The sequence below is a fragment of the Adiantum capillus-veneris genome, chromosome 19 (assembly GCF_014529385.1).
Source record: "Adiantum capillus-veneris isolate H3 chromosome 19, ASM1452938v2, whole genome shotgun sequence".
NCBI classification, from domain to species: domain Eukaryota; kingdom Viridiplantae; phylum Streptophyta; class Polypodiopsida; order Polypodiales; family Pteridaceae; genus Adiantum; species Adiantum capillus-veneris.
In genome coordinates, this window is record NC_140949.1 from 43479215 (window position 1) to 43493560 (window position 14346).

The window sequence follows — 14346 nt, forward strand, 5'->3', positions numbered from 1 at the left end:
TCACTAGAAATTCATACAACCCGAAGGTTGTTCTAAATGAAGTCTTATGCACATCCTGAGGAGCTATGCGGATTTGATGATAACCGCTCTTCAAGTCTATACAACTAAAGACACTGGCTCCTTGTAACTTATCAAGAATGTCGTCAATCCGAGGGATTGGAAATCGATTCTTGATTGTGATCTTGTTTAGAGATCTATAGTCTATGCACATGCGGAATGTGCCATCCTTTTTCTGTACTAGCAAGACAGGTGAACAATATGGAGAACTACTAGGCCTTATTAAGCCCTTCTCCAAAAGTTCGTTAACTTGCTTGAGAATTTCCTCTTGCTGCATTAGACTAACTCGATAAGGGGGCTGATTTGGAGGAGAACTTCCTGGGATCAAATCAATTGTATGATCCTCAGGTCGCGAAGGTGGGAGTTCATTTGGAAGTTCATCTGCAAAGCAATCTTTATATCTTTCTATTAACTTAAGTCTTTTTTGCTCTAAAGAGGAAGAAAGTTGTGAAACAGACACATCTCTCTCTCTTGCAAAAATCAAGTACGCCGAAACACACTTTTTCATTTCTTTCTTGATGGCAATGTGATTGGCGATAGGAATACGCCAAACACCTGCATCTGCAAGTACAAGATACTCCTTTCCTTTATGAGCAAAAGATAAGGTTTTCTGAACATAGTCAGGAAGGGATGCATCTTGTAGTGCCAAGGCATTCCCAAGATAACATCGCATCCTTCAAGTGAAGCTAGTAAGAAAGACTCTTGATCCTTGTAGTCGTCGACCTTTAGATTCAACTTCCCTATGATTGGAGTAGAGTTTGAGTTCTGCCCTTTGAAAGCAGATTGCGCTTGAATAGAGACTCCAAAACGATTGGGCTGCAAGTTCAGGTTGTCAGCTAGCTTGGTAGAGATGAAGTTGTCTGTACTACTAGGGTCAAACAAAATAAGAGCTCGCTGGTTGTTGATACTACCCCATGCTTTGAGAAGAGCTCTTTCTTTTCCATCCTTGGTTGTATTTCCTTGTACATCTGGGACTGCATTGGAAGAGGGTGTTGTGGAGGTTTGGTAGGACAGTCACCCTTCATATGACCAACTTGTCCGCACTTGAAGCATCTTCCTTCACTAATGTATGTTCGCAACTCAGCAGGAGAGAGATATCTCCCTTTCTTGGGCTGATTTGGCTTTGCTTCTGCTTCGGAGGCGGTTCTTTTCTTCTTTTGAGAAGAAGTAGAAGAGGTAGGCTGCTCATGGAGAGCCTTCTGCTTAGCATGGTAAGTGCTTTGCTCCATCTTCCTGGGAGTACCCTTGTCATGTATTCCATCAGCTATGCGGGCTGATTCCATAAGTATCTGCAAGTTACCTCGAGGGTAAAGCTTCAAAGTTTGCAAGGCTTCATGCAAACCTGCTTCAAACTTGCGTATCTTCTCCGAATTGTCAATCTTCTTGAATGGAGTGACTTTCAAGAGAACGTCCCAAAACCTATCCACATAGCGTGGAACAATTTCGTTCTCTGACTGTGAAAGCCGATCCCATTCTTTCTTTACCTCTTCCTCATAGTCTGGAGGAAGGAACTGTGCATAGAACTCCTTCTTGAAAGCGGTCCAATCTTGGGGTTTGCGATCTTCCAGGATAAGGGTTAACCACCAATTGCTGGCGTTGCCTTTCAGGTACAAACTAACATGGCGAAGCTTGGATCTTTCTTTAAAATTCCCTTCAGCAAATGCAAATTCAAATTGGCGGATGAAAGCCAAAGCTTTGTCATTATCACGCCGTCCATTGTAGATGTCGAATTGCACATCTCTATCTCCCGACTTGAATGTTTTCTGCCTGTGGTGCTTCTTCTTATGGTGCTCCTTCTTTCTATGCTTAGACTCCTTGGGGACAGGAGTCCTTTCCCTTGAATGTACTTCTTGCTGCGACGGATCGTCGAGAAACATGTCTTCCGGAGAAACTATGTCTTCCAGATCCTTCATGAAAGAGAACTGAGGGGAATCAGGGGGATCCTGCTCTTGAACTTTTGGATTAAACCGCACATGACGTTCTGGAGATTTCTTCTGCCTCTCGTGCATGCGGGAAGTTCCAATCAAAGGATCTTTTCTTGGTTGTGGCGCCTTTGGGTTCTGCGGAATTTCTCTCGACCCCATCGGCATTTTCTCCTTCCCTTTTTCAAGAGTATGGAGAATCTTTTGGACTTCTGGATGCGAGAGAGCTTTCTCCAACTCTTCCACCTGTTGTTGAAGGAGAGAGAACTCTATCTCGCGTCCTCCCATTTCTGCAGTCTGCCAAGAGTCGTCAATCCCTTCAGGAAGAGAGAGAGGACCTTGCTCTAATACCACTGTCACAAAAATACGGAAGCGTAAATTGACGTTTAATTGCACTTCAAATACTCAAGAGAATTAGAGGGAGAGAGAAAACTTGACACTCCATTGGGGAGCAGAAGATGGGCTGGTCCCCCCCATAAAGAGAATATCTTTATTACTAAGGGAGAATCTTAACAAGCACAGGAACGGGGCATACGCCCGTCCTCTATTCTTTCTTCTGTTCTGTTCTGACTACTGACTGTGAGAAAGTGTTTCCACTTTCTTTCTGCTTAGGGGATTTCCCATCTTCTGTGAGACTGGTTGGAAGCTCTCGAAAAGAGAGTCTATCTTCCAAAACAGCTCATCGGAAGCTCTCACAGAGGAGAGTCCATCTTCCGTTATGTGTTGCCTTCATGCTCATTCATTCATGCATCGAACACAAAAGAGAAACAAGCAAAATGCACACGCACATGCTTGCTGTAATTTTCTGCACATAACCTGAAATTCTTACCTGTGCACACCCCTATGCCGAAACAGAGGTCTTCTTCGCGATGGAATCGCGCCAAACTTGATGTAGACTTAGGATAAGGAGAGAGAAGAGAATTTCTATGGCTGATCTGCTGAAAACAGCCCTAATCGAGGTGATTAGGGGCTGAAAACAGAGAATTACAGAAACCGCACTCTGCTAAGAGAGCGTCTACGGCAGCTTCTCGCGATGAAACTTCACCAGAAGGTGTCTATGACTGTGAGATCCCTTGTTCTTGACAATGGGAGCACAAGGCTACCACATATGTCGCAAGGGGCTGCTCTCAAGCTTCAATGGAGGGCTCCACCGCATAGAGCACGCTCACATTAGGGGGGGTAGGTGCACTGCCAGCCCTGAAAATGGGGGAGGGGGGCTCCTAAATAGCCATCAGGGAGAGGGGGCGCTAGGAAGAGAGAGAGGGTGAGAGTGAGAGTGAGAGAGAGTTAGTTTGCATTGGTAAGTGTGCCACTTGTCACACTTACTTTAAAAACTTAAAAACCATTCAACTTTTGACTTTAAAAACTTCTAGCTGATTAATTAAAAATGTGCAACTAACTAACAAATGCTATCAATGATTCTTTTATGAGAGCACCAAAGGTCTGCCGGCGCAATGCCGCACTTGCACTGCACCGCCTTTACCTGTTCACACTTATCCGGTCGCCTGCCCGGGCACGGACCGTTAAATTTAATTTAACGAAACTTACCCTAAGGCTTTATTAGCTTTATTAGCCTTAGGGTCACTGTTCTAAGGACCTCATCTCATTCATGTGCTTGTACTGACGCGCGTATTTTTCCTGAGCCTAAAATCTGAGGCTACTGCTTACCCCTTTCTGAAGACCCGATTTCCCAATCACTAGGGCTTCAGGGTAATTTCTGCTAAGGTCCCTCTGAGGTGTTGTGGTCCGCATTTAGGCTCACCTGAGGCCTTAGAACTGCTAGGTCTATTCTGGTGTGCACACAACTAATTAGATAATTCTTTTCTCGTAAATAAATTAATTATTTACAAAGTCTGACTTAGTTACACACATAGACATGGAGAGGGGACAAGAAGAGTGGTAGCCCGGGAGAATCTTCAAATGAGAGAGCTCTCATATTACGCTTTCCCTCGTTGGAAGAGAAGAAGAAATTCTTGAAAAAGAGGCCTACTCTCAAGAAGACAAGTATTTTCCTTGGTAATGATCTCTCTCTCTCACAACTTGCGTATATGAGAGAGGTAATGCTAGAGATTACGGCGGCAAGGGAGAAGGGAAAGACGGCCTTTTATAGAGATGGTTGGGTGGTGATTGTAGAGTGGCACTCTACATGACGGCGTGAGACCTATGGGACCACACTGAATATGGCTACTTGGAATTGTAATGGATTTATGAGTTTGGACGTTGGTGCCTTTGAAGATAGTTTCAAAGAGAGGGACATTGTTTTGTTTTCAGAGACTCATCAGGCCCTTGGAGTCTGGACAGCTTACGCCACATGTGATGGGATACAGATGGGAGACAACCCACAGGACAGTCGCGAAATCTGAGCATGGGAGTAAAGGTTCAAGAGTAGCAACAATGCATTAGGGAGGAGTTATAGCCACTACTACATATTCCACGGAGAGATGATCATGCTAGATACATGTGGGTGAGGCTGAGAGCTGACACAAGCAGATTTTTATACATTGCCCCCCCCCCCCCCCCCGCCCCCCAAAGTACGTCAGTATATGCTGCATCGAGAGGACAGTCTGCTTTCTCTATACTAGATGATGATATATGGGAGTTTCCTAGGGATGGTGATATCATCTTCCTAGGGGACTTCAATGCCCGAATGGGAAACTCTCAGATAGTCTTCTACGACACTTCAGATGAGATGCTTAGAGAGCTGGATGTGGGTGAGTTGGGGCTTGACAGATGCTCACATGACAGAGAGCAGAGGGAGTATGGGAGATACCTCACCGAGATGACGATTGCACATGGGTTAGCCATACTTAATGGCTTACAGCAATTTCCTGGAGCAGCCGGTTTCACATGCTTTCCACACACACGGGGCCAGTACAGTGGACTATGTTATGGCACATCCGAGCTTTATTCCTTGTGTTCAGGATTTCATAGTGGGAGCCAGACCAGTGGGCGTAGCCTTGGATCATGCACTTTTGACATTTTCTATTTCATTTCAGCATAGTACAGCCCATACATTGGGAGGCATGTCACATAACCGTTATACATTTACAACAGAGACTGACTCAGTTTATACAGAGATCTATAGCCGTCTATGCACAGCTGGTCCTGGCCTCTTAGTAGAGGAGTGCACCACTTTATTGACTGAGACACTGCATGGTGCAGCCTCAGAGGCATAGCCACACACTCAGCCGGGTCGGAGGCGATATCCTGGGAGCATGTCCCATAATAGTTGGTATGATGACGAGTGCAGAGAGATGAGAGCCCAGTTTCAGAGGGATCTTCTATTAGGAGTCATCACTTACAAACAATCTCGAATTGCTTCCCGACGCCTTGTGCAACCGAAGAAACGAGCTTACTTGGCCAAGATGGAGCGAGACTTGTATCAGTTGTTCTTGAGTAGAGACTCGGGAGAGGCATGGCGATTCTTTCATGAGCACTTTCCTCCCCCAGTGATTACTTCTCTTGATGTGTGGGGCCAATATTCCTTGTTGTTATGTACGGTTCCTACAGAGGACCCCCTTCTAGATCCTACAGAGCCATGCCCACCTACCAGCACCTTCTTTACCACTGAGATGGTAAAGAGAGCCATTGACAGGATGAGGACCAATAGGGCATATGATCATGATGGTCTAGTAGCAGAGCACGTTACACATGCTAGAGGTATGTTGGTAGAGGTTCTTGCAGTGGTACTCAATCGTGCTATGTTTGAAGGGTTACCTGATAATTGGAGGTTGTCTACGATTGTGTCTATCCTCAAAGCAGGTGATCCTACAGAGTCTACGAATTACCACACTATTATGGTTGGGCACACATTGGCACGGTTGTATGCATTCGTTCTTGAGCAGCAATTGGTAATTGGGTAGAGGGTGAGGGTGTACGAGCAAAGGGCCAGTCCGGTTTCAGTAGAGGTTTCTCCACTCTTGATCATATTGTGACACTCAGAGCCATCATTGAGGAGGGCAGGTCACATGGGAGACATATTTGTTGTAGTTTTATGGATTTCCGCAAAGCATTTGACATGGTACCAAGAGCTCGATTGATGCGTCGATTGTTGGAGATGGGGGTGCCCATAGTGCTGATTTGGGGGATTATGGCTCTATACAGATCAGTGATGGGACATGTACGCACTCTGTAGGGGATATTTGATTTAGTTCACTCCACCATTGGGGTTAAACAGGGTTGCCCATTGTCTCCTGCTCTATTTGGTGTGTATGTTGATGAGGTGTTTGATTACATTGACAATGAGGGTGATAGAGGTGCCCAGCTGGCAGGGACGTGGATCCCATTGTTGTTATATGCTGATGATAGTGTGTTGATGTCTGACTCACCAGAGGGTATGCAACAAGAGTTGGAAGCATTACACAAATTTGTAGAGGATAGTGGATTGTCTGCAAACCTTGGTAAAACCAAGGTTATGGTGTTTAACACCATACCACAATGGATCAGGAGATCAGCATCGACATTCACATATGGTCAACACCACACCACACTACAATGGATCAGGAGATCAGCACCCTCGATGTCTCTTACACGGGTGGAGATTACTAGACTCATTTGTCAAGACCTGATCCAACTGGATTCCAGGAGGACATGGATAGAGCCGCCACAGGAGTTGGGCACGAAGATGGCTTTCTATAGAGAGCATCTTCTCCACCTCACAAGAGATGGGTTTTTGATTCAATCAAGCTACATGGACACACATATGTCTCATGGTTTGCGGTGTGCCATTGGTCAGATACGCACATCCTCACATCAGCTGGAGATTGAGACTGGTCGATTTAAGGGATACCAGTAGACAATAGTATATGCTGCTTATGCTAGTTAGAGCCAGAGACAGAGCTACATTACATATGTCATTGCACAGTGTACTATGAGATACGGGCCGTTTCCACTGCTTATTCAGAGAGGGTTTCGGTCCTTCTCTAGGGTCATGAGTTATGAGGATCAAAGATGTCTTAGGCTATATCTACTATGAGATATGGGGCCGTTTCCCCTGGTTATGCAGAGAGGGTTTCGGCCCTTTCTCTAGGGTCATGAGTTATGAGGATCAAAGATGTCTTGGGCTATATCTACTTGAGCTACACAGATATAGAGACACTTTACTGGGGAGAGATAGAGAGAGAGTCCCAAATACAGACTACAAGTTTCTTTTCACTAGATATGGGACAGCCAGAGGAGGAGTCATCATTGCATAGCTCGGCCCACACTCATTCGACCACTACTGGCACTCTCATCGACCGAGCACTGGAGCTACAGAGATCCAAACGGCCACGATTGAGGAGAGGGGCTAGGCAACATCGACGAAGACTACAACAAAGGATTCGAGCCATACTCTCTCGATATCAAGAGTGCAGATGAGGATGGATTCTAGTAGTAGTATCTATTTCTTTTGTACCCAGACATGGTATGAGATTCACCATTTTGTAACACATTGGTCTCATAGGTTATTTTGGCCTTTTGAAGACGTTAATATAACATTTCATCATTTCATTTCTCTCTTTTTCTACCTCGGTGATCTCTCTTCTTCACATTGCTTTGTTCACGTATGTGGCATTGCAAGTGTTCTGTATCGGAGTTGAGGTGTCCACCAGATAAGGAGCCAGTGCTCATCTTCAGTGCATTTTCCGTTGCCACGTTTGACAATGTTTCCGTAAGGTAAGTCTCTCTCTATATTTATCTAAATATATTTGTATTCCTACATATAAGGGCAAAGGAACTCTATTTGGAAGAAGGATCCGAGTAAAGGAGGTCGTGATAATTGATCTCGTGTTAGCCTCGCGCGTCTCATGGATAGCGTATGACGGTGGTGGTATGAGGAGCATTATTTTGGTTCATTTTTTTGTCCTGCTGAAGCTGCAACATTGATTAAGTTACCTGTCGTTTCTGTTTTTAGTAAACAAGGTGTGCTAAATATTTTAGATAGGTTCCTTAATGTTGATGACAGTATCTTTTGATATGTTTTGTTATTTGGCAGTATGAATATTGTGCCTAGCTCATAACTTTTTAAATTTGTTTTGATTTGCAAAGCCGGCTGAAGCAAGTGATTTAGGATATGAATTGGACAACATGCCCAATGAGAGCATGGAAGCTGCAGTTTCAGAAATCGCATGTGGAAACAAGGAATTTGAAGTTGGTATAGTGAATAAAAGCAAGAATGGTGCTGAGGTGAGTCAGCAAAAGATTTAAAGGTGGATCAGTTCAATAGTAGCCTCACATCCTTGTCACTTTTAAGGTTGTTAGATGGAGTACACGGTCGTCATAGCGTGACTGTCATGGTGGTCTTGCCATGTTGAACGCCCTTTCATATGGCTGGGATTGCTTAATGCATAATTTTGCTGCAGGATAAGAACCGTGCCAATGAAGCCTTTGTCGAAGCTAAAGTTAATGCTGTTGCTGAAGCTGATAAAGTCTGTAGTGAAAACCTTGACTTAGCAACTGTGCAGAAATTTCAAACGAGTGAAAGGTGAGCTCTGCTTTGAAGTGAAATTTCATACATGTAATCTTGAAAAATCTTTCTGAACTAATATTGCCTGGGGAAGCTACAGAGAACATGAGATATCAAAGCCAAGCGAAATTTTCAGAGAATCAGCTGAAAAGAAGAGAAAAGCTGCCTCTAGTTCTGCAAATGACGTGGAAGGTGTGGGTCTGTCTTCTTCAAGTGGTAGTCAAGAGAACTCTGCAAGGAGCATGGAAAAATCTTGCAATTTGTTTAGTAAAAAAGAAGAAGAACTCATTTCATCTGTTATCAGCATTGCAAAGCAAAAAAGTGTTGTAGCTTGTAAAGCAGCAGCCAAGAAGAAGGGGAAGCACAAAAGACGACGAAGAATTTTACTTGCAAGATCAAAACGATCAACTAAATCTACGGTATGTTTACCGAACTACTTATGCCAGCGAGAAGTATAGTATTGCGCTTTGTTTTCTTTTGAATCCAGTTGTTGTTCGTATTGACTGTGTGCATATATCCATGCAGTTTAAAATTTTTCTCTTTGAGTTACGCTGTGAAGCTTAAGAACGTTTTAAGATGCAACATAAAACGTTGCTGATCATAAGTTGAGGAGAGAACTAGGCACTTATAAAGTTGGCGAGTAGTTTATCAAAGTTATGAAAATCTTCCCAAAAACTCATCTTCTGCAGCCAGCAAGAACAGTAACACACTGCAGCGAAAAATTACCTGAGACCTTTCGTCTAGTTTGGGGCTGTATGTTTATATAGGCTGAAGACTCTGCAAGATAAATGTATGGCTGGTACGCTTGATTGCACTTAGCTATTCATTTTTCTCCCTCTTAGCAGCTATCTGGAATGAGCTGCTGCATACTCTTGGCAGCCAGTGGGATACTTTAGCAGGCTCCTCCTGGGAAGCGGAGCAGTGTAGGTACTCCTCCCTTCGGGCATGGGTGAGGTCTTCAGTTCTTTTCAGTCTGGATCAGGTCCACATAACATGGCATTATGCACCTCCTCAGTGGTTCATTCTGCACTCTTCCTATATGCCACCTGGATGTGTAGATAGCACTCATTCGATACTCTCCGGTTGGTACTTCCTCTGCATGATAGGCCATTGAGCATCCCGAGAGGTCTCTTTGTACACAATATACATCCACTCTTTTCGCTGGGGGGTGGGGGGGGGGGAAGGTTGTTGGCAAGGTGGATATTTCGCTCATTTAGGAACATAATTGCTACACCTATTGGAAATATCATGAAAGTCTTGGGATTTTGGGGAACAAACAAGTGGACACTTGTCTCGTAGTTGTGGTGTATGCATTTGAGTTGGTCCACGCTTGTTGGCTCCAGTGAAACACTATGGCGCTCGGGTAGCGGGCTGAGCAATGTATGCTGCGATTCAATTTGATGAGAGTTTGGTGGAACTCATTTCTGTCCCGATCGTGCTCGTTTTTGGACTGTTTTGACTGCTGCTTTGCCTCTTGTTGATACTTGGTTATTGGTGGCGATTTCAACAACATGGTAACCAATGCGGATGGGTGTTCTACATGCACGCTAGTATTGTCATCGATTTCACCTTTGGAGCAGGAGGCATCGGAGCGGTTTCTTTTAGCGGCGCACTCTACGGATGCTTGGCACGTTCCGTTGTTTGGTCGTCGTTAGGGATCTCTTTGCTACTCATGGGGATTCTGTCCTTTCTACTTTGCAAGAGTTCGAGATTTTTTATTGTACTTACTTTTTTCTTGGAAGTGTGTCAAGATGCCGATCTTTCATCGGAGAAGTTGGATGGATCCAACTTTACCGTTTGGAAGATAAAGATCATGGTTATTCTTATGGTGATTGACTTGTGGGATTGCGTATGGAACACAGCAACACGAGTTACAATACTACTATTTCAGCTTCCTTGACTACACATGCTGCATCGACAACTCCTACCTCTTCAACCGGCTTATTATTTATTAGACTTGGTAATTCATCAACATTTGTTATGCAAGCCATGATTGATACCTAAAACAAGACCAACCACAAGGCGTTTTCCTACGTATGCATCAATTGTGCGGATTCCTTGATTTCACTCCTTACATCATTTCTATCAACACATTTGGGATTACCTTTGCCAACCCGTATGAGGCGGTCATCCTTGAGCGGATCCTTGCTCTTGAGAAGACTTTGCTCAACCTGCAATTGTCGCAATTTCCTTATCTTCAGGCTCTTATTTCGCGCATGCAATAGCTTCGAGATGAGCTTTCTCTTTATGGTGATCACTTGGAAGGATATGGCTACTCGACTTTTGGCCAAGCTCCCCTCACAGAATGACTCTCTTTATGAGTCCCTTGTTTCCTCTGTTTTGCTGCCACTTGGGAGCTCTGTAGTAGCTTTCTTAGTATCTCTATGATCGAGATTCCCATGACCTTGTTGGGAGTGATACCGCTTTAACCGCTCGTGCTGGTGGAGCTGCTACTTAGCAAGGATAACCCGACATTGCTATCCAACAAAATCGACGTGCTGTTACTTATACCTATTGTAGATGTTATCACAAATGGCGTAAATATCACAGAGATGCAGAGCTATCGGAGGCGAGGCTGAGGTGGAGGATGGAGATGGACCTCTTCCTGCTGAAGAGGGTCGAAACTGTGCCCTATGGGAACCCACTGCTGCTGGCCTGAAGCTTGTGGGCCACTTTGAGTGCCAAGCTGACGTGGTGGCTAGACGTCTCCCTTTGTCAGACCTGCCCATCTCAGATTGGCCAGTGTAGGGCGGATAGTGTGTCGTGCTCTCTACAGTGGGTGCTCCTCAGTTCAATGTGCATGACGTCTCACTCAGAACAGAATGAAATCAAAGGAAACAAGAGATAGGAGTTGATCAACAGAGAGACAAAGCAATAGACTAGAACATATGGACTCGACTATCTGAAAGAACCAATACAGACTCCAGCGTGGCAACAAACTCTGCTCCAGCCCAGAACTCACGAATACAATGGGGGTGTCTAGGCTCGAATGTGCAGGGATGGTGCAGACGTGCTGTGTGTATAGACTCGCTACTCTAGACGACGATGCTGGACCATATATGAAGAAGATGATAAACCTGACCCAATAGCTACTACTCCCATGTACAATCATAAAGAGCCACCAACGGCTCATAAATGTCAGCCATCTAAGTCTATCCCCAATTTGATTGGTGGTGGTGACCGGGCCATGATGTCCACTAGATCGCCGTTCCGTATCCTTGCCACATGTCACTTGCCCAGCCCAGAGAGTCCATTCAGTGTGAATCAGACCAGACCAACTGTACTAACCGTGTGTCCTGTGAAAGTGACATTGTAGCCTTCTATAGGTTGCCCGCCACAAGACCGCTCACCGTCGCGGTGAGAGAAACAACTGAAATTGCTAAAAGATTGTAAGATTGCAAAATAAACCACTGTTGCGCTGCACTGTTATGTTGAAAAAAAACTGCTATGCAATCACCCAAGAGAAAGATTAGTTGCCACACCACGCGAAGCATAGTCTCTGAAGGTGGAGCCATCAAATCAATGGTGGGACCCTGCTGTATGTGGGCTCTCCTGTCCGTAAGTGGGTCGCTTGGGAAGGGGCCAACCACCTGCTTGCTGGGCAGAGGGTAGCACCTGTCTTGTAGTGCACTTAGGACGTCGAGTATCACAGCCGTGGCGGTGTGCACCAACAATACCGTCGCAACATGGAACGTTCTGCGTTTTAAGGCAATGGTGACGATTGAAACCCCTGAGGATACTGTTGATTGTAATATTGAACTGGAGGCTATGGGTAGAGTCCCATAAGTGGCTGAGAAGGACCTGTTGCTGCATTCTGCAGTGGTGTACCTGATCCAGTCCATCGATACCCCACACCCATCATCGTAGGCTGGGTTTCCCTATTTTCATGTAGAAGCAATTCTCTAAATCCTTGTATCTGAGCTTGAAGGTCATTAATAATTTGACTTTAACTTCAAGGCCTGTTGTAGTGCGAAAATAGTAGTATCTCGATCGGTGATGGCGCTCTCAACGACTCGAAGAGATCCCTCCATAGCTGTGTAAGTAGCTGTGTGACGTTGGTGTGTAACTGCCAATCGCTCTGCTCCAAGCTCAATGGCAGCAATGGCGTGCTTGGACTCCTACAATATATCCTCATATATGCGAAAAAGTGATGTAGAGTCGGAAACTGTGGAAGATCCCGTAACAGTGTCAGTGGCAAGTGGCACTACTCGTGGTGGATTGGGAGCATGCCTCTCTGGTGGAGTAGAGACGGGTGGAGTGGCTGCAGCAGAACTAGGCATAGGAGAAGAAGCAACTCCAACCGGGGCTTGGGAGCTAGTCACTATGGTAGGAGTAAAACTAGCAGCAGTAGAGGGAGGAACACACACTGTAGAAGCCATAGCTGTGACATGCATAGTGTAATCTGCAACGCTTGAACATACCATTGAACAAGTAGCGGGAGTACGCGAGGAACGTCGAACAGGTTGCTTCACTCGAAGCTGCTGGATTTCAGATACTGGTAGTGATATTAGAGATTCTACTATGTCCTTCACCACTCTTGCCCTCTTTTTCTTCGGCTTTCTAGGTAGATCCATTGTCTATTAAATAGCTTTTCCTTTTGCTTTAGAGCTTTTTACGCCGCATATCCATATGTACATCCATGGGGCTAACATGTATGCTAATGACCAAGGCCAACATGGGAGCTGCAAAGCTAGATTGCACAAATTGCACTTGAACTCTGAATCTTTTTGTCCGCGACTGTAAGGAGGTAGATAGAATTTGATGAAAGCCACACAGGATGGTGTTAATGAGGCAGTATAGGCCATCGTAGTGAGAGAACATAGTAGGCACGTCACATCGGCCCTTGCTTACTCTAGCAGCTCTGACCAAAAAGTAGTACTTGAAAATGGCCTAGAGCTTTTTATTTCTTGCAAAGTCAGCGTGATTAGTACTAAGTAGCTCTTTGCATGCTTGAATGGTTGCATCTTTCGAAAGTTGTGAGTAGGTTCTTGTAGCCGGTTTTACTGAAGGGAAGTTTGTCATTCCCAAAGCATGACCAATGCGTGTAGCCGTCAGTGGGTGCCCTCTTACTTTGGGAAAAAGCTTGAGAACCTTATGGACCATATCCATGGGAATATCAGTAGGGAGATCTGTCTCTGCTTATGCTGACAGACCTAGCGCATGTAGCTGATCTTTTGATAAAACTTGTTGAAGAGACGGATAAGGTTTCTGATGGAAGCTCAAAGTGACTTTGGTTTGAGTTTTGGAGAAAGGAGGCCGAGGGATTCGATGGCTGAGCACTTGAGTGTTGGCCTTTTTCTTTTCGTCTTTCACATAATCTTCCTGTTGAACGTCATCTTTCTGTTGGCTAGAAGACTTAGAGTCAGAGCCGGAGTCAGACGCTTTGTAACTCTCATCACTATGATCAATGGAACAAAGATCGGTGAGGCCATGGTTGGAGGTTTCTACGTCTTCTTCCTCAACAGAACTTCGAGATGTTTCAGTGGGTCTCTGTCGCAACAAGGATTTCTTCCTAATTGCTTGCTTGTACCAGCCATCGTGAATTGTTCTTGTTCTGAACGCACTTTGTGCCTGTATCCTCAGAAACTTACAAACCCACAAAAGCGTACATTCATGTAGTTAGTGAGCAGAGCATGAAAGGTGTGAGATCGCTGAAAGCGTACTGTCCGTGGAGAATTGAGATTGGTGAAAGAGGTCTGTCCGTGGAGAATCAGTATAAGGAGGATATTTGCGAGGGTTGATAGGGTGGGGCGATTGACTGTAGGGAGGGGCGAGGTAGGTTTGGGTAGGGGCGAGGTTAAGGGAGATAGGGGCGAGGGGATGAGGGTAGGGACGAGGGAAGAGAGGGGACGAGGGGAGGGGAGATAGGGCGAGGGAGTGGTGGTGAGGGACGAGGGAGAGGGAGATACCGTGACGGAGAGG

General features: G+C 45.2%; 1 protein-coding gene across 15 annotated transcripts in view; it reads left to right on the forward strand.

The window, feature by feature from the left end:
- LOC147433909 (uncharacterized) overlaps nt 1-14346 on the forward strand; it is a 166603-nt gene that overhangs the window by 54933 nt on the left and 97324 nt on the right. For 13 of the 15 annotated variants that reach the window (XR_015185325.1, XR_015185327.1, XR_015185326.1 and 10 more), the window contains 3 exons: nt 8007-8144; nt 8321-8442; nt 8519-8843. Coding sequence is in view for 12 of the 15 variants with exons in the window: in XM_086490523.1 (XP_086346649.1) it covers nt 8007-8144; nt 8321-8442; nt 8519-8843 (585 nt within the window). In the remaining 3 variants the exon portion in view is untranslated. The remainder of the gene's footprint in view (nt 1-8006; nt 8145-8320; nt 8443-8518; nt 8844-14346) is intronic. The other 2 variants (XM_086490526.1, XM_086490532.1) reach the window with 1 other exon arrangement.